The sequence below is a fragment of the Podarcis erhardii genome (genome assembly GCF_964252035.2).
Source record: "Podarcis erhardii genome assembly, chromosome: 7".
Taxonomy (NCBI): Eukaryota; Metazoa; Chordata; class Lepidosauria; order Squamata; family Lacertidae; genus Podarcis; species Podarcis erhardii.
This window is the reverse complement of record NC_138511.1, coordinates 1175314-1198679: the sequence shown is the minus strand read 5'-3', so window position 1 is coordinate 1198679 and position 23366 is coordinate 1175314. Positions and strand designations below refer to the sequence as shown.

The window sequence follows — 23366 nt, the reverse complement described above, 5'->3', positions numbered from 1 at the left end:
CTCAACGACCTGCGCTGCTGCATCTGTCGCTTCTGGCTGTCAAAGCCTCAACGATCATCGCTGCTGCCTCTGCCTCTTCTGGCTGTCAAAGCCTCGACGACCTGCACTGCTGCCTCTTCCTTTTCTGGCTGTCAAAGCCTCAATGATCTGCGCTGCTGCCACAGACCCTCCTGGCTGTCAAAGCCTCAACGATATGCGCTGCTACCTCTGCTCTCCTGGCTGTCATATCCTTGACGACCTGTGCTGCTGCCGCTGCCCCTTCTGGCTGTCAAAGCCTCAACGATCTACGCTGCTGCCTCTGACTCTTCTGGCTGTCGAAGCCTTGACAACCTGCGCTGCTGACGCTTCTGCCTCAACGACCTGTGCTGCTGCCTCCGCCTCTTCTCACTGTCAAAGCCTCGACGATCTTTGCTGCTGCCTCTGCCTACTCTGGCTGTGAAAGACTTGACAACCTGCGCTGCTGCGACTGTCCCATCTGGCTGTCAAAGCCTCGACGACCTGTGCTGCTTCCTCTGCTTCTTCTGGCTGTCAAAGACTCGACAACCTGTGCTGCTGCCTCTGCCCCTTCTGGCTGTCAATCCCTCAACGACCTGCGCTGCTGCCTCTGCCTCTTCTGGCTGTCAAAGCCTCGAAGACCTGCGCTGCTGCCACAGTCCCTTCTGGCTTTCAAAGCCTCGACAAGCTGTGCTGCTACCTCTGCCTCTTTTGGCTGTCAAAGCCTCGGTGACCTGCACTGCTGCCTCTGCCTCTTCTGGCTGTCAAAGCCTTGACGACCTGCCCTGATGCCTCTGCCTCTTCTTGCTGTCAAAGCCTCAACGTCCTGCACTGCTGTCTCTGCCTCTTCTGGCTGTCAGAGCCTCGATGACCTGCACTGCTGCCTCTGCCTCTTCTGGCTGTTAAAATCTCGATGACCTGCGCTGCCGCTGCTGCCCCTTCTAGTTGTCAAAGCCTCAACGACCTGTGCTGCTGACTGTGGGGCACACCTGATGTCGCATATTATAGGACAGGTTTGTGGTTTGGAAAAAAGAGCCTTACATGTCAAATTGAGACCTATGCTGGCTGAAATTTGGCTCACAAGCCAAAGATTCGCAACCCCTGCTTTGAAGACTAATGGATTTTTGCTGTTTAGTCATTTAGTCATGTCCTACTCTTCGTGACCCTATGGAGCAGAGCACGCCAGGCCCTCCTGTCTTCCACTGCCTCCCGCATGATCATAGCTTCAAGAACACTGTCCCACCATCTCGTCCTGTTGTCCCCTTCTCCTTGCATCCTCCATCTTTCCCCATCTTTCTCCAGCTTTTAATTTCATGGCTGCTGTCACCATGGAGCCCAAGAAAGTAAAATCTCTCACTGCCTCCATTTCTTCCCCTCCTATTTGCCAGGAGGTGATGGGCCCAGTGGCCATGATCTTCGTTTTTTTGATGTTGAGCTTCAGACCATATTTTGCGCTCTCCTCTTTCACCCTCATTAAAAGGTTCTTTAATTCCTGCACACTTTCTGCCATCAGTGTTGTTTCATCTGCATATCTGAGGTTGTTGATATTTCTTCCGGCAATCTTAATTCCGGCTAGGTATTCATCCAACCCAGCCTTTCACATGATGAATTCTGCATATAAGTTAAATAAGCAGGGAGACAATATACAGCCTTGTCGTACTCCTTTCCCAATTTTGAACCAATCGAGATTTCTCAGGAGATAGATGAGGTGATCAGGCACTCCCATTTCTTTAAGAACTTGCTATAGTTTGCTGTGGTCGACACAGTCAAAGGCTTTTGCATAGTCAATGAAGCAGAAGTAGATGTCTTTCTGGAACTCTCTAGCTTTCTTCATAATCCAGCGCATGTTTGAAACTGGGTCTTTGGTTCCTCTACCTCTTCTAAATCCAGCCTGCACTTCTGGGAGTCTTCCTTGTAGAATTTTAAGCATAACCTTGCTAGCATCCTTACCACTTTTGTCCTTTATTATGGTAATCTTTGGACGAAATGTTACTTTCATATCTCCAGTTTTCTTGAACAAATCTCTGGTTCTTCCCATTCTGTTGTTTTCCTCTATTTCTTTGCATTGCTCATTTAAGAAGGCCTTTTTGTCTCTCTTTGCTATTTTTTGGAAATCTGCATTCAATTTCCTGTATCTTTCACTATCTCCCTCACATTTGGCTTGCCTTCTCTCCCCCACTATTTGTAAGGCCTTGTTGGACAGCCACTTTGCTTTCTTGCATTTCCTTTTCATTGGGATGTTTTTCGTTGCTGCCTCCTGTATAATGCTGCGAGCCTCCATCTATAGTTCTTCAGGCACTCTGTCCAGCAAATCTAAATCCTTAAACCTGTTCCTCACTTCCACTGTGTATTCATAAGGGATTTGATTTAGATTGTATCTTACCGGCCCAGTGGTTTTTCCTACTTTCTTCATTTTTAAAAAATATAATATTTATTACTTTTCCAACAATTTAAAAACTACAAAACAGAAAAACAATACAATACAAAAACACTACATAACACTAACACATTAAACTAACAAAACAAAACAAAAACAGTTTAAAACACATCAAATAATTTCAGTATCTTATCTTTCATTCACTTATTTCCACGACCTGCTCACACCTCCCTTTTTGTATTCCACTTCTATTAATTGTTTCAGCAATTCCTTTCCATCTTCCTCTGTTTTCTATCCTATAATTATCTTAACACATTCTAACCTTATTTTTTCCTTTAATACACTATTAATCCGTTTATACTTAATTCCTTATAACATTTCTACTAAAGCCATATAACTTCATTCCAACATTTTCCTAACATTCATTAATTTCACAATATTTCCGTAAATAATCTTTAAACTTTTTCCAGTCTTCTTCCACCAACTCTTCTCCCTGGTCTCGGATTCTGCCAGTCATTTCCGCCCGTTTCATGTGGTCCATCAACTTCATCTGCCATTCTTCCCGGGTGGGTAAATCTTGTGTCTTCCAATACTTTGCGATGTGTATTCTTGCTGCTGTTGTTGCATACATTAAAAATGTTCTATCCTTCTTTGGCACCAATTGGCCGACCATGCCCAGGAGAAAGGCCTCTGGTTTCTTCAGGAAGGTATATTTGAATACCTTTTTCATTTCATTATAAATCATTACCCAGAATGTCTTAATCCTTGGGCATGTCCACCAAAGGTGAAAGAATGTACCATCAGTCTCATTACATTTCCAACATTTATTGTCGGGTAAATGATAATTTTTTGTAAGCTTGACTGGTGTCATGTACCACCTGTAAATCATTTTCATTAAGTTTTCTCTTAGGGCATTACATGCCATGAATTTCATGCCTGTGGTCCATAACTGTTCCCAGTCAGCCATCATTATGTTGTGTCCAACATCTTGTGCCCATTTAATGATATCAGATTTCACCATTTCATCCTGAGTGTTCCATTTCAACAGCAAGTTATACATTCTTGACAAATTCTTGATTTTTGAGTCTAACAATTCTGTTTCCAATTTTGATTTTTCCACCTGGAAGCCAACTTTTTTGTCCAAATTGTATGCCTCTATGATTTGATAATAATGGAGCCAATCTCGCACTTTATTTTTCAATTTTTCAAAACTCTGCAATTTTATTCTGTCTCCATCTTGTTCCAAAATTTCCCAATATTTCGGCCATTTGTCCTCCATATTGAGTTTTTTTCTGTGCCTTCGCTTCCATTGGTGACAACCATCTTGGGGTTTTCTTTTCTAACAAATCCTTATATCTTATCTAAACATCAAACAATGCTTTTCTAACAATATGATTTTTAAAAGCTTTGTGTGCTTTTACCTTATCATACCACAAATATGCATGCCAACCAAAAACATTATTGAAACCTTCTAGATCCAACACGTCAGTGTTTTTTTTCTTTTTTTAAAAAAATAAATAATATTTATTACTTTTCCAACAATTTAAACACTACAAATAAAAAAAAATACAATACAATAAAAAAACAATACAATACAATACAATACAAAAACACTACATAACACTAACACACTAAACTAACAAAACAAACACAATTTAAAACACATCAAATAAATTCAGTATCTTATCTTTCATTCACTTATTTCCGCGACCTCCTCGCACCTCCCTTTTTGTATTCCTCTTCTGTTAATTGTTTCAGCAATTCCTTTCCATCTTCCTCTGTTTTCTGTCCTGTAATTATCTTAACATATTCTAACCTTATTTTTCCCTTTAATACACTAATAATCTATTTGTACTTAGTTCCTTATAACATTTCTACTAAAGCCATATAACTTCATTCCAACATTTTCCTAACATTCGTTAATTTTACAGGATTTCTGTAAATAGTCTTTAAACTTTTTCCAGTCTTCTTCCACCGACTCTTCTACCTGGTCTCGGATTCTGCCAGTCATTTCCACCAATTCCATGTAGTCCATCAACTTCATCTGCCATTCTTCCCGGGTGGGTAAATCTTGTGTCTTCCAATACTTTGCGATGAGTATTCTTGCTGCTGTTGTTGCATACATTAAAAATGTTCTATCCTTCTTTGGCACCAATTGGCCGACCATGCCCAGGAGAAAGGCCTCTGGTTTCTTCAGGAAGGTATATTTGAATACCTTTTTCATTTCATTATAAATCATTTCCCAGAATGTCTTAATCCTTGGGCATGTCCACCAAAGGTGATAGAATGTACCTTCAGTCCCATTATATTTCCAACATTTATTGTCGGGTAAATGATAATTTTTTGCAAGCTTGACTGGTGTCATGTACCACCTGTAAATCATTTTCATTAAATTCTCTCTTAGGGCATTACATGTCGTAAATTTCATACCTGTGGTCCATAACTGTTCCCAGTCAGCCATCATTATGTTATGTCCAACATCTTGTGCCCATTTAATCATAGCAGATTTCACCGTTTCATCCTGAGTGTTCCATTTCAGCAACAAGTTATACATTCTTGACAAATGCTTAGTTTTTGGATCTAACAATTCTGTTTCCAATTTTGATTTTTCCACCTGGAAGCCAACTTTTTTGTCCAAATTTTATGCCTCCATTATTTGGTAATAATGGAGCCAATCTCGCACTTTATTTTTCAATTTTTCAAAGCTCTGCAATTTTATTCTGTCACCATCTTGTTCCAAAATTTCCCAATATTTCAGCCATTTGTCCTCCATATTGAGTTTTTTCTGTGCCTTCGCTTCCATTGGTGACAACCATCTTGGGGTTTTCTTTTCTAACAAATCCTTATATCTTATCCAATCATTGAACAGTGCTTTTCTAACAATATGGTTTTTAAACGCTTTATGTGCTTTTACCTTATCATACCACAAATATGCATGCCAACCAAATGCATTATTGAAACCTTCTAGATCCAGCACGTCAGTGTTTTCAAGAAGCAGCCATTCTCTCAGCCAGCAAAAAGCAGCTGATTCATAGTAAAGTTTAAGGTCTGGCAGGGCAAATCCACCTCTTTCTTTAGCATCAGTTAATATCTTAAATTTTATTCTAGGCTTCTTGCCCTGCCAGACAAATCTAGAAATATCTTTCTGCCACTTCTTGAAACAATCCATCTTGTCCAGAATTTGCAATGTTTGAAACAAAAACAACTTGGCAATACATTCATTTTTATCACAGCAATTCGGCCTAACAATGATAACTTCAAATTTGACCATATTTCTAAGTCCCTTTTCACTTCAATCCAACATTTTTCATAATTATCCTTAAATAAGTTCACATTCTTAGCAGTCATGTTAACCCCTAAATATTTCACTTTCTTAACCAATGTTAGTCCTGTCTCCTCCTGAAACTTCTCTCTCTCATTCACAGTTAAGTTTTTCTCTAAAACCTTAGTTTTCATCTTGTTCAACTTAAAACCTGCTACCTGTCTGAATTCTTGAATCAGTTCCAGTACTCTTTTAGTACTAGATTCTGGCTCCTGTAAAGTCAATACTAAATCATCAGCAAATGCTTTCAGCTTGTACTGTTTAGTACTGTTTAGATCCCAGTTGTATACCTTTAACCTCTTGGTCCTTTCTAATCATATTTACCAAAACCTCAAGGACCGATATAAAGAGCAATGGAGAAATTGGGCAGCCTTGTCGTGTCCCTTTCTCAATCCTAAACTCTTCTGTCACTACATTGTTCACAATTAATTTTGCCTTTTGTTCTGAATAAATTGCACCTATACCATTTTCAAAACCTTGACCTACCCCCATCCCCTGTAGATTCTTCTTCATAAAACTCCAAGAAATGTTGTCAAAGGCCTTCTCTGCGTCCACAAAAATCAAAACTGCCTTAGTATTGATATTCACTTGTAATTTTTCTAGAATATTAATTATATTCCTCGTATTATCAGACAAATGTCTGCCCGAGAGAAAGCCCGCTTGGTCTTTATGAATTTCTTCTACTAACACTTTTTTTAATCTTTTAGCCAAAATATCTGCAAAAAAATTGTAATCCACACTAAGCAGCAATATGGGGTGGTAATTCTTAAGCTGTGTCTTTTCAGTCTCTGTTTTCGGTATAAGTGTAATATAAGCTTCCTTCCACGACTCTGGTGCCCTTTTCCCCTCCAATATTTCATTACAGACTTCCTTCAATGGTTGTATTAACCATTCTTTCAAAGGTCTGTAATATCTTGAAGTCAAACCATCCAGTCCTGGAGATTTACCTAATTGCATGTTCTGGATGGCCCCTTCCACTTCCTGATCTGTTATTTTGTAATTCAACATTAGCTGGCTTTCCTGAGAGATTTTATGTAGTCCATTTATTTTCAAAAATCGATCAGTATCCATTTCTTTCTGCTTCTCCTGTGTATAAAGTTGTTTAAAATACCTCTGAAAGCACTTTCTAATCTCCACTGGGTTCTGTATATTCTTTCCTTCCACTTCCAAATTAGTAATAGTATTAAGTTTTTGTCTTTTTTTCATTTGCCAGGCCAACAATTTTCCACACTTATTTGCCGATTCAAATGTCTTTTGCCTCATCTGTTTAATCTTCCATTCTATTTCCTGATTCATCAGCTTCGTATATTGTACTTGGTATAACTTTATCTCTTTCAGGATCTCCTGTGACTTTGGTTTTGCTCTCAGTTTCTTCTCTCCTTCCTTTATTTTCTCCAGGATTTTATTCTTTTTTTCATTTTGAGTTCTCTTCTTAACTGCATTCTGTTGTATTAAATATCCTCTCATAACCGCTTTACTTGCGTCCCAAATTATTCTTTTTTTCCACTGTAGTAGTCATATTTATCTCAAAATAGTCTCTCAGAGTTTTTTGGGCCTTCTTGGTCACTTCTTCATTCCTGAACAATGTATCGTTCATCCTCCATCTAAAGGAACCAATTGGCGTCAATTTAATTTCCATCTTCACAGCATTATGGTCAGAACAAGTTTTGGGGCAAATCTCCACTTTGCTAGTATTCGGAACCTCTAGTTATCCAAATTTGGTCAATTCTTGTCCATGTCATTTTAGCCTCAGAGAAGAAAGTTCCCTCTCTTCCCCGAGGACTCTTCATTCTCCAAATGTCAACTAAGTCCATATTTTCAGTCATGTCAAAAAAGGTTTTTGGTAGTCTACCATCTTTAGTGACTACCTGTCTCTGTGCCTTGTCCATATTTGTAGACACCACTCCATTCATATCTCCCATCAAAATCATATTATAGTCCATATAATCCATCAGAGTCTCATGTAACTTCTTAAAGAACTCCGATTTTCCTTCATTTGGTGCATAGATGCCTACTATCAAGAATTGCTCTCCTTGTGATTGAATTTCAATTGCAACAAATCTTCCTTGGTCATCTTTGAATATAAATTTTGGTGATAGGCTCTCCTTTGCATAAAGGACCACTCCTCTTTTTTTAACTTTATCTGATGAGATAAATTCATGGCCCAATCTTTTATTACTCAATATCTTCCTGTGTAGCCTTATCACATGTGTTTCTTGTAAACAGTTCAAGTCCAATTGTTCTTTTTTCAATAAATGAGACTCTCCGCCTTTTTTCTGGGGAGTTCAGTCCATTTACATTCCAGCTCAAAACTTGCAACACCATGATGTAATTACACTGATATTCCTCCAACTGCGCCCAATGCTTGCTCTTCTGTTGGTGGTGTTGGTGACACGTTCACTGGGGGATCCAGTCCAAAGGGTAATGCTGATATATCCAATATTCCTCTATTTGGTGATCCGATGCTCTTTGCTCTAGTCCTCTATCTGGTGATCTTCTATCCGATGCTCGTGGCTCTTTTCCAAGTTCCTTCTGCAGATCTTCTTCGTATTTATACAAAAACTTTACTTTATCTTCTACTGATCTTATTTTTATTTTCCTTCCTTTGAAACTGAAAGATAGACCTTGGGGAAACTCCCACCTAAAGATGATTTTATTCCTTCTCAGCAGGGCAACCAAGTCTCTGTAGTTAGGCCTAAGATCCAAGAGATATTTCGGGATGTCTTAAAAAATTTCCACTCTTGACTGTTGTACTTCTAAGTTCTTCTGGTAGTGCCAACCCAATATTCTGTCTCTCTCTTCTTTGATTTGGAGGGTAATCAAGCGATCTCTTATTCTATTCTTCTCTTTTTTCCCTCCTCTTCCAAGTCTGAAGGCCTTCACAATTCTAAACTCTTCTCGGCCCAAGTCCAAGTCCCAAAAGTTGGCAAATTCCTGCGTGAGAAAGTCTATCAAACTTTCCTTCTCCAATTCAGGTAAAGCTCTGATCAAACTTTCCTTCTCCAATTCAGGTAAAGCTCTGATCCTCAGATTTGTCTGTTTTTCTTTAAGTTCAATCATAGCAAGCTTCAACTTATGGTCATCAAGTTGCCTCTGTAGGGCTGGGACTCTCTCTCTCTCCAGTTGTATTACTTTACATTCCACAGCAACAGCTTTTTCCCTGGCTTCCTCTGCAGTCTGCTGTATCAAAGTAGATTCCTGTATCAATTTCTGAATGGTTTCTGTATTGGTATTGATCTTTTGACCCAGATTATTTGTACTAAATCAATTTTAGTGGTTGCCACATCCACTTTCTTGTTAAGCTGTTACAATGAATCATTTATCTTGCTTAATGCAACCGCTAAGGCCTCTTCTGTTGACATTCCTCTTGATTTTGAGTATGCTGGTACAGCAGCTGAAGAGGCAGGGGGGCCTGATGTTGAGGCTCTGCTGGGTTGCTGCAAAGTCTTCCCAGACCTTAATGTTTTTTCAGGAATTGACTGGTCTGTTTTTTCCTTTCCATTTGCCATAACACTTAAAAGATTCAAGGTCAGTCCCAGAGTCACACAGTTTTTTATCTTGCAGCTGGAAATTCCCCCAGCCCAGCACTTGTAACAGTTTCAAAAGCTTCCTCTAGGGGGAAACAGTTTCTATTTATATTAATCCGTAATGTCCCCTTTTAAACACAGTTCAAACAATGAAGTTAGTTTCAATTTTCAGTTACTTTTACTCCTTTTTAAGAGCAGACGGAGACAGTGGAAACAATGTATTTCTCTTATTTAGCTAGCTGTCAATGAACGTTCTAATCACTGTCAATGAACGTCAGTCCTGCTACCAGCCCGTTTCCAGGGTCGGAGCAGTGGTATTTTAACTCTCTTCGCTCTCTCCTGCAGACATGCTCCGTCCAAAAGTCCCTCCCCCCTTCTCTGGCCTCCAAGGGGGGTTTAATGTTTTTTACCAATGGAAATTTAGTCCTTTACAATAGGCTTTCGAAGACTTCAGCTTGCAGCCTCGTTGCTTCAGTCTAGTTACAAAAGGGGAAGGCGGACTTCCTGTGTTGAACCTCCCCGTTTCGATACCAAATTAGACATTTAAAAATTCAATTCTCCTGCTTCAGCTCTACTCATGGGTAGTTGCTTTAAGTCAAATTGTCCACAAGAAAAGAGTCAGCGCTCTCCAGCAACAGCATAGCGGCTTCGCTCCGTGGAAGAAGCAGTCGATTCGAAGCACCGTGCCGCTCACCCCACGTCGCTCTGGATACCTGAAACCGGGTTTCCCCGTGGGTAGGGGAGGTGCAAAGGGTGCCCGCCGAATCCCACGTTCACAGGCTTCACCCGCCTGTGATTTTTAATGGGTCTCCAGATTCCCAGTCAGAAGGGGCTGCGGCAGCAGCGCAGGTCATCGAGGCTTTGACAGCCAGAAGGGGCAGCGGCAGCAGTGCAGGCCGTCGAGGCTTTGACAGCCAGAAGGAGCAGCGGCAGCAGCACAGGTCGTCGACACTTTGACAGCCAAAAGAGGCATAGGCAGCAGCATAGTTCATTAAGGCTTTGACAGCCAGAAGAGGCAGAGGCAGCAGCGCATATCGTTGAGGCTTTAACAGCCAGAAGGGGCAGCGTAAGAAGTGCAGGACATCGAGGCTTTGACAGCCAGAAGAGGCAGAGGCAGCAGGGCATATCGTCGAGGCTTGACAGCCAGAAGGGGCAGAAGCGGCAGTGCAGATCGTTGAGGCTTTGACAGCCAGAAGAGGCGGAGGCAGCAGCGCAGGTCGTTGAGGCTTTGACAGCCAGAAGGGGCAGCGGCAGCAGCGCAGGTTGTCGAGACTTTGACAGCCAGAACAGGAAGAGGCAGCAGTGCATATCGTCGAGGCTTGACAGCCAGAAGGGGCAGAAGCGGCAGTGCAGATCGTTGAGGCTTTGACAGCCAGAAGGGGCAGCGGCAGTAGCGCAGATCGTTGAGGCTTTGACAGCCAGAAGGGGCAGCGGCAGCAGCACAGGACGTCGAGGCTTTGACAGCCAGAAGAGGCAGAGATAGCAGCACATAATGTTGAGGCTTTGACAGCCAGAAGAGGCTGTGGCAGCAGCGCAGGTCATGGAGGCTTTGACAACAAGAAAAGGAAGAGGCAGCAGCGCAGGTCGTCGAGGCTTTGACAGCCAGAAAAGGAAGAGGCAGCAGTGCAGGTCGTCGAAGCTTTGACAGCCAGAAGTGGCAGAGGTAGCAGCGCAGATCGTTGAGGCTTTGACAGCCAGAAAGGGCAGCGGCAGCAGGTCGTCAAGGCTTTGACAGCCAGAAGCGTCAGCAGCGCAGGTTGTCAAGGCTTCGACAGCCAGAAGAGGCAGAGGCAGCAGTGCAGGTCATCGAGGCTTTGACAGCCAGAAAAGGAAGAGGCAGCAGTGCAGGTCGTCGAGGCTTTGACAGCCAGAAGAGGCAGAGGCAGCAGCGATGATCGTTGAGGCTTTGACAGCCAGAAGCGACAGATGCAGCAGCACAGGTCGTCAAGGATTTGACAGCCAGGAGAGCAGAGGTAGCAGCGCATATCGTTGAGGCTTTGACAGCCAGGAGGGTCTGTGGCAGCAGCGCAGATCGTTGAGGCTTTGACAGCCAGAAAAGGAAGAGGCAGCAGTGTAGGTCGTCGAGGCTTTGACAGCCAGAAGAGGCAGAGGCAGCAGCGATGATCGTTGAGGCTTTGACAGCCAGAAGCGACAGATGCAGCAGCACAGGTCGTCGAGGCTTTGACAGCCAGAAGGGGCTGCGGCAGAAGAGCAGGTCGTTGAGGCTTTGACAGCCAGACGGGGCAGCGGCAGCAGCAAAGGTCATCGAGTCTCTGACTTCCAGAAGAACCAGAGGCAGCAGCACAGGTTGTCGAGGCTTTGACAGCCAGAAGGGGCAGAGGCAGCAGCACAGGTTGTCGAGGCTTTGACAGCCAGAAGGGGCTGCGGCAGCAGTGCAGGTCGTCGAGGCTTTGACAGCCAGAAGAGTCAGACAGCAGCGCATATCGTTGAGGCTTTGACAGCCAGAAGAGGCTGTGGCAGCAGCGCAGATCTTTGATGCTTTGACAGCCAGAAGGGGCTGCGGCAGCAGCGCAGGACTTCGAGGCTTTGTCAACAAGAAAAGGAAGAGGCAGCAGCGCAGGTCGTCGAGGCTTTGACAGCCAGAAGAGGCAGAGGCAGCAGCGCAGATCGTCAAGGCTTTGACAGCCAGAAGCGGCAGAGGCAGCAGCGCAGATCGTCGAGGCTTTGACAGCCAGAAGCGTCAGCAGCGCAGGTTGTCAAGGCTTTGACAGCCAGAGGAGGAGGCAGCAGTGCAGGTCATCGAGGCTTTGATAGCCAGAAGAGGCAGAGGCAGCAGCGTAGATCGTTGAGGCATTGACAGCCAGAAGGGGCAGCGGCAGCAGCACAGGTCGTCAAGGCGTTGACAGCCAGAAGGGGCAGCGGCACCAGCGCAGGTCGTCGAGGCCTTGACAGCCAGAAGCATCAGTGTCAGCAGCGCAGGTCGTCAAGGCTTTGACAGCCAGAAGAGGCGGAGGCAGCAGTGCAGGTTGTCGAGGCTTTGACAGCCAGAAGAGGCAGAGGCAGCAGCGATGATCGTTGAGGCTTTGACAGCCAGAAGCGACAGAGGCAGCAGCACAGGTTGTTGAGGTATTGACAGCCAGAAGGGGCAGCGGCAGCAGCGCAGGTCGTCGAGGCCTTGACAGCCAGAAGCATCAGTGTCAGCAGCGCAGGTCGTCAAGGCTTTGACAGCCAGAAGAGGCGGAAGCAGCAGTGCAGGTTGTCGAGGCATTGACAGCCAGAAGAGGCAGAGGCAGCAGCACCAGTCGTCGAGGCTTTGACAGCTAGCAGTTGCAGCGGCAGCAGCGCAGGTCGTCGAGGCCTTGACAGCCAGAAGCATCAGTGTCAGCAGCGCAGGTCGTCAAGGCTTTGACAGCCAGAAGAGGCAGAGGCAGCAGCGCAGATTGTTGAGGCTTTGACAGCCAGAAGGGGCAGCGGCAGCAGCACAGGTCGTCAAGGCTTTGACCGTCAAACTGTGCTGCAGCAGCAGCGCAGATCGTTGAGGCTTTGACAGCCAGAAGGGGCAGCGGCTACAGCGCAGGTCGTCGAGTCTTTGACAGCCAGAAAAGGAAGAGGCAGCAGTGCAGGTCGTCGAGGCTTTGACAGCCAGAAGAGGCAGAGGCAGCAGCGCAGATCTTCGAGGATTTGACAGCCAGAAGGGGCTGCGGCAGCAGCGCAGATCTTCGAGGCTTTGACAGCCAGAAAAGGAAGAGGCAGCAGCGCAGGTCGTCGAGGCTTTGACAGCCAGACAGGGCAGCGGCAGCAGTGCAGGTCATCGAGGCTTTGACCGTCAGAATGTGCTGCAGCAGCAGCGCAGGTCGTCAAGGCTTTGACAGCCAGACAGGGCAGCGGCAGCAGCACAAGTGGTCTCACTGGCAGAGCCTAAGTGACACCAGATAATGTTGAGCAATGGACTCAATCCTGATATTCACCTGAGATGGTGGTGCTTTGTTTTGACCCCCAGGCTTGTTGTGACCCATGGAAGGTATAGAGCTGCTGCCCCCCCCCCATCAGACAACAAATATCATGTATTTCATAAGCATATATTTTCATGGTTTTACAGTTTTAGTGTGAGCTCAGTTTCTAAAAAGCACCTCTTGAACGGGTTATTTTGGGATTGATTCAGGTTGGCCCCCAAAGCAGCTCACTTCAGTTCAATGGTCTCCAGCAAGAAGCACCCAGCCACGCATGACCCCTCCTGCCCCTTCTCATCCCAACGTGGCTGCAGCAGAAGCTAGGCTGGTGCTTCCATTTGGAACTATGGAGTTCTCTGCTGGTTTCTGGTGGGCCTGGACCCCGCCTTCCAACCTCTAGGGCTGGGCATGGCCCTCCCAATCTAATTCACCTCTGCTCTCACAGTCAGGTACATTTTGGTGGGAAAGGGAAGGAAAGAGTATGAGCTGGTTGGAATCATGCTGAACCAAACACATCCTAAGCTGGGTCTGAACTGCAGGAGGGTTTGGACTTGGCTCATAAAGAGCATGAGATGACGCTTGAAACTGGAGAAATCTCTTCAGTTCAAAGACTTAGTGGCCTCAATAAATATATGAAAAAAGCTTATTTGGACGAGCAAAGAATTATTGTTGTTGTTGTTGTTGTTGTTGTTATTATGTCTCCCCACCCCGATACATAGCGGAACAAAGAGAAAAAAAGATATATAATAAACCAGCAGACATACAAAAATCAATCTTTAAAGCAGGCAAAAATAAATACATATGAACTTATACCAGCTTTAAGGTGTTTCCAATAGTACATATAAAAATGTAATTTTAAGAAAAATCTTAGCCTTCCAAAGGTGAAGACTTGCTCATCCATTAACGGAATACCTGTATGATTGCTGCCTGCAGTAACTTGCGCGCTAGGTCACGGAAGTGTCTGTATCAGAGTCGGACATCCCCTAAGTTGGAGCAAAGCCACTGTAAGTGCATCTTTTATTATGTATACATTCATCTTCTATCAAAAAAACACTGTCCATATATATTAGACATGATAGCAGTGAATGCAGTTGAAGTTGTACAATTAAATAAAAAATGTGTAAATACTAAAGAACATTTGACAGTTAAATTGTGAGGAATAAAGAAACCATTAGAAACATTAGAACAGGCATTCCCTGTTTCCAGTTCCTACCTCCAAGTAAAACGCCATGCCAATGGCTTTCTTCTTGTTGTTCGGACAGCACATATATTTCCGTGCCAATCGGGCAATCCTATTATACTGTTCTGTTGAGGAGGTGAACAAAGTCCTGAAACATAAGAGTAAGAGACAAAGAATTCACAAGTCTGAAGCTGGCAGGAAGAACCACCCAGCGTTCCTGCACAACAACAACCACCACCAGGTTACTTGAACGCTGAGCAGAGCCTCCCGCCTGCATTCGCTCCCTAAGATGCACACACATTTCCCCTTACTTTTTAGGAGGGGGAAAGTGTGTCTTATAGAGTGAACAATATGGTACATTTTCTGAAATAAATAAGAAGTTTATCCCCATTTCCCCAGAAAGCAGGCCTTGCTCTTCATGCCTCACCTGCCAGTCCTTTTCACCTTCTTACCTTGCCAGAAGACGAATGCCTTTGAAAAAGCTTTCTGGACTTGACAGCATATCCCAGCAGCTTTGCAACCCCAAAACCTCAAATTCGTCAAGGTATTCAACACGCCCAATCAGTTGTTTCAGGGCCTGCACAGCGGTCCTGAGTCAAGTGAAGGAATTAAGAATATTATATTTTTAAAATTTGTATACTGCCCTTCACCCGTAGATCTCCGGGCAGTTCACAACATAAAAATGCAAGTTAAAAAGCACAAAATACAGAATGAAAACAAGAACCAAAGCAAACCAATAACTCCTCTCCCTCTAACAAACACAGTTGAAAGGGCATAGGAGGTTAATCAGCCAATGGCCTGATTGAAGAGGACCATTTTTGCCTGGCATCTAAAGGCACCAGGCAAGCCTCCCTGGGGAGAGCAACCCACTAATGGGGAGCCACCACAGAAAAGGCCCCTTCTTGTGTGGAGGAGGCATGTGAAGAGGGGCTTCCGATGATGAGCGCAAGGTCTGGGTAGGTTCATCTGGGGAGTTTTAGGTCCTTGACATCTTGCAGTCCAACCCCAACCATCACCCCCTGCAGCCTCCCCCATGTTTCCAGCACAAGCGGCAACCTTTCGGCTGTGATGGAGACTTAAGGTTTCATGACACGTGAGTCCCACCACACCCAAATCAGCCCATCGTGCGGGAGAGTCTCCAACATCCTCTCCCATCCTAGTGTCCTTCAGATGTTTTGGGCTACAATAACTCCCATCTTCAGCCCCGTTGTGCTGGCTGGGGCTGGTGGGAGTTGTGGTCCAAAGTGACTGAAGAGCACAGGGGTTGGGGAAGCCTGGGTCTCCTAGCTATCTAACCTAAGCAGAACCTCCATGTCCAAATGAAGCCTATCTCTTGGGGGAGAGCTGAGCCATCACCACTATGGGTCAGAGAGAGAAGGAAGGGCCCCCCCCCAAATGCATTAGCAGGTCCCTTACATCAGTGGATCGAGATGCGAAGAGGGCTCCGGGATTAGACTTGCCGCCCTCGAACCTCTTCTTCTCGCCTCATGGACAAAACAGATCTGAGTGCTAAGTGCAAACAGCAGGTGGTGGAACATGCTCTTCAGGATACCTGCAGCCTCAGGGAACGACAGGATATGACACAGAGCGTTGGTAGCCTGGAGGGACAAGGACAGGAGAACGGCATTCAGCAGAGGTCCTCGTCAGATCAAGATCTCAGACTCAGACGCGACTCAGAGCCCCGGTCCATTTCCCTCAGTGTTGTCTACACTGACTAGCAGTGGCTGTCCAGGGTTTCAGGCAAGGAACTCCCCGACATGGAGATGCTGGGGCCCTTCTGCATACAAAGCAGGTGCTCACAGGATGGACCACTTATTAAGATGCACCCCCCTCCCAGCAAGAAGCCCCCAGCCCCATCCAGCTCCCATTCAAAACAATCCAGGAGAGAGAAACTGAGTGGTTTCGTACCGCCATTGGCATTTGAGAAGTGCTGCGTCGCCTGGAAGTGACTTCCGCTTTGGGGTCTTCATCCTGCAGCCTTTTCAGGAGGGGTCTCAGCAGCTTGACGCTGGAATACTGATCAGCGACCAAGGCCTTCCAGATCACTGTGGCACTTCTGCAATTTTTCAAAACAGAATTTTTCCGTTTTCCTTTTCTTAAAAAAAGTCAGACCTTTGATCTTTTCTTTATATTGCACATACATTAGCAAAGAAAGAAACCACAACTCGGAGCACAATTTTTTGCAAGTACGAAATTCAATATAAATAAATATAAATTAAGAAACCCCTTAAATCTACCCCTCCCCATTTTCACATCACAAAAACTTACTCATCACACTCCATCGAACAGTCCAACAGGCTGTCTACGACCGGCTGCATGCGCTTGGTGGCTAGGCTGACAATAGCCGAAAGTGTCACTTCCTTAGTGCGGGTGTCGGGGATCTGGTGGAGACGGTTGTAAATCTCCTTCACAACCATAGGCAGCTGGAAGAAGATAAAAGAAGACCAGGATGAGAAAGTGTGGTGAACCTGTTTCTATTTTGCTTAATGTATGTAGGGTTTGGTGTCAGCGTTACTCGTGCCGGTTCTCTGCCGTTCACTTGTGTTCCTTTGGTGGTGAGAGAGGTTGGGGTTGGCCTAGGGTGTGGTTGTTTGTTTGTGATTGGCTGTGGTGATCTTTGTTTTGAATCAATTCCAGTACCCTTTTGGTACTAGATTCTGGCTCCTGCAAAGTCAATACTAAATCGTCAGCAAATGCTTTCAGTTTGTACTGTTTAGCACCCACTTGTATGCCTTTAACCAATTGGTCCTTTCTGATCATATTTAACAAAACCTCCAGGACCGATATAAAAAGCAATGGAGAGATTGGGCAACCTTGTCGTGTTCCTTTCTCAATCTTAAACTCTTCTTTCCAGTAGCACCTTAAAGACCAACTAAGTCAGTTCTTGGTATGAGCTTTCGTGTGCATGCACACTTCTTCAGATACACAGTAGCACCTTAAAGACCAACTAAGTCAGTTCTTGGTATGAGCTCATACCAAGAACTGACTTAGTTGGTCTTTAAGGTGCTACTGGAAGGAATTTGTTTTGTTTTGACTATGGCAGACCAACACGGCTACCTATCTGTAACTTAAACTCTTCTGTCACTGCATTGTTCACAATTAATTTTGCCTTTTGTTCTGAATAAATTGCACCTATACCATTTTCAAAACCTTGACCTACCCCCATCCCCTGTAGATTCTTCTTCATAAAACTCCAAGAAATGTTGTCAAAGGCCTTCTCTGCATCCACAAAAATCAAAACTGCCTTAGTATTGATATTCACTTGTAATTTTTCTAGAATATAAATTATATTCCTCGTATTATCAGACAAATGTCTGCCCGGGAGAAAGCCCGCTTGGTCTTTATGAATTTCTTCTACTAACACCCTTTTTAATCTTTTAGCCAAAATATCTGCAAAAATTTTGTAATCTTCCATTCTATTTCCTGGTTCATCAATTTCATATATTGTACTTGATATAACTTTATCTCTTTCAGGATCTCCTGTGATTTTGGTTTTGCTCTCAGCTTCTTCTCTCCTTCCTTTATTTTTTCCAAGATTTTATCCTTTTTTTCATTTTGGGTTCTCTTCTTGTTGACGACTCTTAACGACTGCAATAGGTCTTACAGGAAAAAGCAGGAAAGAGACTGGAAAGAGAAGCTGCTGAATTGCAACTTATTACCAAACTTAAAACCATGGAGAGACCTGGTCTGAACAAAGACATTGGATTCTTATCTCATTATACATGACAAAGCCATTTTTCACCTTCTCACCCCTTGCTTTTTCCTGTAAGACCTATTGCAGTCGTTAAGAGTCGTCAACAGGCTCATCACAGCTATCTGCCAATCACCCATTCCCACCACCCTTCTGAGTAATACCCCTCCCCACCTTCTCACTATATAAAAGGGTCTGGTGACTTCTGTTTCAGTGTATTTGAAGAAGTGTGCATGCACACAAAAGCTCATACCTAGAACTAACTTAGTTGGTCTTTAAGGTGCTACTGGAAGGAATTTTTTGTTTTGACTATGGCAGACCAACACGGCTACCTATCTGTAACTCCCCCACAACAAACACTCTGCGAGGTGAGTGGGGCTGAGAGACTTCAAAGAAGTGTAACTGGCCCAAGGTCACCCAGCAGCTGCATGTGGAGGAGCGGAGACGCGAACCCGGTTCCCCAGATTACGAGTCTACCGCTCTTAACCACTACACCACACTGGCTCTTCTTACTTCCCACACAATGCCTTCTTACTTCCCAGAAACAAGCTAATTCTAAGTCCGAAGAGAATGTTTGATTTAGAGGAAACCTGCCCCCCCCCCCGCCTCCGTTTTGAGCCTTACGTCCTCCATTTCCATGCCGCATTCCTCAAGGAAGGACCTCAGGAGCTTTCCTGCAGCCTGAGAGACGGCTCTGTCTTCCACTGTCAGGTTGTCAATCGCCTTCAACGCGACTTCGTTGATCTGGCTGGGCGTGAGGTGCTCCCCAAAAGCCTGGCACAAAGAAGAAAGAAGAGGGAGTTTTCTTCTGCTCCACACTCCGACCACGTTTCAGTAGTCCAAGGGTGCCTTCACAAACCAAGTGAAAGACATCTCCACTCTGCCTTGAGAGGGTTGAACTAAGTGACCCCCACGTCCCTTCCAACTCTACAATTTGGTGATTCTATTTATGTGTTTATTTAAGTAGCTGAAAGATTTTGCAACAAACCAAACTAAAAGTCAGGTGACGCCTTGCTATTTTCGATCCACATCTTAAATTGGTTATGACATTGGAACATGAAGAGGTTCAATCTAAAATCAGACTAGAATTTTTTTTTTAAAAAATCCCTCCAGGAACAGAGAGGGTGAATAATAGTGGCTATCCGTTATATAACCAATGCCTAACAGACTGGGTGGGAACCTGCCGGCTGTGTGTTTAGTTCTTAATATACAACAAAAACACCCACCACAAGGTTGGCATAGTCCATTGGCTTGGCAGTGCCTTGTGAAAGATGCATCAAATGAGTCAACTTTTCCTATTCTTTTTCCGCCCTGAGGAGCCCAAGGTGGCAATGCATGGTTCTCTCTCCTCCCCGTTTTAGTCTCATGAGGTAGGTTAGACTGAGAGACTGTGACTGACTCGTGAGTGGGGATCTGAACCCTAGGTCTCCCAGCAGCTGGTAGAATTTCAATAAGTAGAATTCTGCATGCAGTTTAGGCTACCGGGCACTTGTCTTTGAGCAATTTATTCTAATACAATGCATTTCTGAATGTTATTTACACTAATAGCTCACGCATGGATTTTTTTACACACTGTTTGGCATTGCGAAATTCAAGGACATGTGAATTTCAAAGGCGGGTTGTGTTTCAGTTCTCCTGTTGTTTCTGAAAGCCTTGATCTGATAGCTTTGGCTTCCAGTGTGAACTGCTCTGAATCTCTCCCTCATCCCTAGAAGGCGTGGGCTGCCTGAGGGCAGGCTGAAGTTGGTGGGGCAGGGCTAACTGGGAGTGGCTGCGGTCTTAGCAATAAAGAGTACAAAAGGCCACCCCTACCTTGGCCACTTTTGCGATGTTGTAGTGGAAGAGGGAGGGCCCAGGGATGAAGAAGTCTTCTCGGACCCATCTGACCATGTTGCCTTTCTTATTTTTATTCCTCCTCTTCTCCAGTTCCTTACCTAAGCAGGGTCGGGTTTTGGAATATGCATGCAAAAGAACCCAGCATTAGTGCTCCCTGCTCAAAACCTCCAGTTTTCCCGCTGGGACCAACAAAAACAATTATTGGTTTCACCTCAAAAATTATAATTCGGAATTGGAAAAAAGGTTCAGAAGGGGGCAACCAAAAGGACTGGGGTGCTTGTGGAGCAAATGCTGGTTGCAGCATTTGGGGGGCGGTTCCGTTTAGAAAAACGGCGAGGAAGAGGAGACACAATGTATGGCTTGGAGAAAGTGGAGAGAGAAAGCTTTCTCTCTTGCCCTCATAACATGAGAACAACTGGACCTCCAATGAAACTGAAGTTTCAGGATGGTCCTTCTTCTTGCAATGCACAGCTAAACTCTGGAACTCCCTGCCACAGGAGGCACTGATGGCCACGGACCAAGATGGCTTTCAAAGAAGATGAGGCAAATTCATGGAAGAGAAGGCTACCCATGGCTATTAGCCAGGATGGCTATGCTCTGCCTCCATGGTCAGAGGCAGCAAAGTACAGGAGTAGAAAGAGCTTGAATTCTGCTTGCTGGATTCCCACAAGCATCTGATCAACCCCTGTGGGAACAGGATGCTGGACTGGGCTGGGCCACTGGTCAGGTCCAGAAGGCTTTTCTGATGAACATCAGCAGTGAATTCCTCCCCCAAGACTGCCCTCTCATCTCTGGCCAACGGGGTGTTGGCGTTAGGCCAGTGCTAGCACAATTCTGGCCCTCCTGAACTCCCTGATCAACCCCAGCAGCAGCCAGCATGGGCAACACTCAGGGATGATGGGAGTTGGAGCAGCCTCTGGAGGGCTACAGATCTCCCACCCTGCGGCTTACAAGAAACAAGCCATTTCCCAGCATCCCCCTCACCCATTTTGGCTATCATGATGTAATGGAGATGGTACAAGGCCTCTGCTGACTGCAGGCCAATCTCCTTCACGTTGTCTGCGAGGTGAAGGGACAAGAGCGCCACCAGCTGTCCAAGAAGGGGGAAATCCTGGGATACCTAAGAAGTGGAGAGAGAGAGATGCACAGTCAGCCCTCGTCCCACAGAGCCCAGCAAGAGAAAACCGTCTGGCATGCTTTCAGAAGAAGAAGAAGAAGAGTTTGGATTTGATTGATTTATTTTTTAATGGATTTTTATTAAGATTTTAAAGGTTAGGAAAAAAAGATAAACAAATATCAATTTAAACAAACAAAAAAAATAAAAAACAGACAATTAAAAAAAACAAATCAAATCTTTACATAACTTTCTTTCCTTTACTTATTTCCTTGACTTCCTCACACCTCCCTTTTTTGTATTCTAGTTCAATTAGATATTTCAGCAAATCCTTTCCATCTTTGTTTTTATCCTAATAATTTATCTTAATATACTATAATTTTACATTCTCTTCTTTCACCAATTAACAATCCATTTTTACTTAGACCTTTATATCATTTCTGCTAAAACCACATAACTTCATTCCAACATCCTTCTAACATTCCTTAATTTTACAATGTTTCTGTAGATAAACTTTAAATTTCTTCCAATCTTCTTCCACCAACTCTTCTCCTTGGTCTCGGATTCTGCCAGTCATTTCTGCCAGTTCCATATAGTCCATCACCTTCATCTGCCATTCTTCCCGGGTGGGTAGACCTTGTGTCTTCCAATATTTTGCAATGAGTATTCTTGCTGCTGTTGTGGCATACATAAAGAAAGTTCTATCCTTCTTTGACACCAATTGGCCAACCATGCCCAGGAGAAAGGCCTCTGGTTTCTTCTGAAAGGTATACTTAAATACCTTTTCATTTCATTATAGATCATCTCCCAAAAAGTCTTAATCCTTGGGCATGTTAGTATCTTAAATTTCTTGCCCTGCCAGACAAATCTAGAGATATATTTCTGCCACTTCTTGAAACAATCCATTTTGTCCAAAATTTGCAGTGTTTGAAACAAAAACACCATCCTGGGCAATACATTCATTTTTATCGCAGCAATTCGGCCTAGCAATGATAACTTCAAATTTGTCCATATTCAAATGATAACTTCAAATTTGTCCATATTTCTAGATCCTTTTTCACTTCCGTCCAACATTTTTCATAATTACCCAGAATGTCTTAATCCTTGGGCATGTCCACCAAAGGTGAAAGAATGTACCATCAGTCTCATTACATTTCCAACATTTATTGTCGGGTAAATGATAATTTTTTGTAAGCTTGACTGGTGTCATGTACCACCTGTAAATCATTTTCATTAAGTTTTCTCTTAGGGCATTACATGCCGTGAATTTCATGCCTGTGGTCCATAACTGTTCCCAGGCAGCCATCATAATGTTATGTCCAACATCTTGTGCCCATTTAATCATAGCAGATTTCACCATTTCATCCTGAGTATTCCATTTCAACAGCAAGTTATACATTCTTGACAAATTCTTAGTTTTAGGATCTAACAGTTCTGTTTCCAATTTTGATTTTTCCACCAGAAAGCCAATTTTCTTATCCAAATTGTAAGCCTCCATTATTTGGTAATAATGGAGCCAGTCTCGTACTTTGTTTTTTAGTTTTTCAAAACTCTGCGGTTTTAATCTGTCCCCTTCTTGTTCCAAAATTTCCCAATATTTCGGCCACTTGGCCTCCATATTGAGCTTTTTCTGAGCCTTTGCTTCCATTGGTGACAACCACCTTGGAGTTTTGTTTTCAAGCAAATCCTTATATCTTATCCAGACATTAAACAGTGCTTTCCTGACAATATGGTTTTTAAACGCTTTATGTGCTTTGACCTTGTCATACCACAGATATGCATGCCACCCAAATACATTATTAAAACCTTCTAGGTCCAAAATGTCTATGTTTTCAAGAAGCAGCCATTCTCTCAGCCAACAAAATGCGGCTGATTCATAATAAAGCTTAAGGTCTGGCAGGGCAAATCCACCTCTTTCTTTAGCATCAGTTAGTATCTTAAATTTCTTGCCCTGCCAGACAAATCTAGAGATATCTTTCTGCCACTTCTTGAAACAATCCATTTTGTCCAAAATTTGCAGTGTTTGAAACAAAAACACCATCCTGGGCAATACATTCATTTTTATCACAGCAATTCGGCCTAGCAATGATAACTTCAAATTTGTCCATATTTCTAGATCCTTTTTCACTTCCGTCCAACATTTTTCATAATTATCTTTAAATAAATTCACATTCTTAGCAGTCATGTTAACCCCTAAGTATTTCACTTTCTTAACCAATGTTAATCCTGTCTCCTTCTGAAACTTCTCTCTCTCAATCACTGTTAGATTTTTCTCTAAAACCTTAGTTTTCAACTTATTCAACTTAAATCCTGCGAGCGGTTGCCGAACAACTCCAGGCACGCCTGGAAGAAGCAGACCATTTGGATCCCTTCCAGTCGGGATTCAGGCCTCATCATGGGACTGAAACTGCCTT

At 44.0% G+C, this 23366-nt stretch overlaps 1 protein-coding gene and 1 long non-coding RNA gene across 2 annotated transcripts in view; both read right to left on the bottom strand.

Annotated features, from left to right (window-relative positions):
- LOC309346403 overlaps positions 1-23366 on the bottom strand; it is a 308888-nt gene that overhangs the window by 211362 nt on the left and 74160 nt on the right. The window lies entirely within an intron of this gene.
- On the bottom strand, positions 16127-21035 carry LOC309347135 (maestro heat-like repeat-containing protein family member 7; the record flags this gene model as incomplete). Its single annotated transcript, XM_081871479.1, has 5 exons — positions 20823-21035; positions 19815-19936; positions 18627-18776; positions 16580-16734; positions 16127-16367 (listed from the first exon to the last, which is right to left on the bottom strand). The coding sequence occupies exons 1-5, from the start codon at positions 20836-20838 to the stop codon at positions 16127-16129; spliced, it is 684 nt and encodes a 227-aa protein (XP_081727605.1). The 5' UTR covers positions 20839-21035.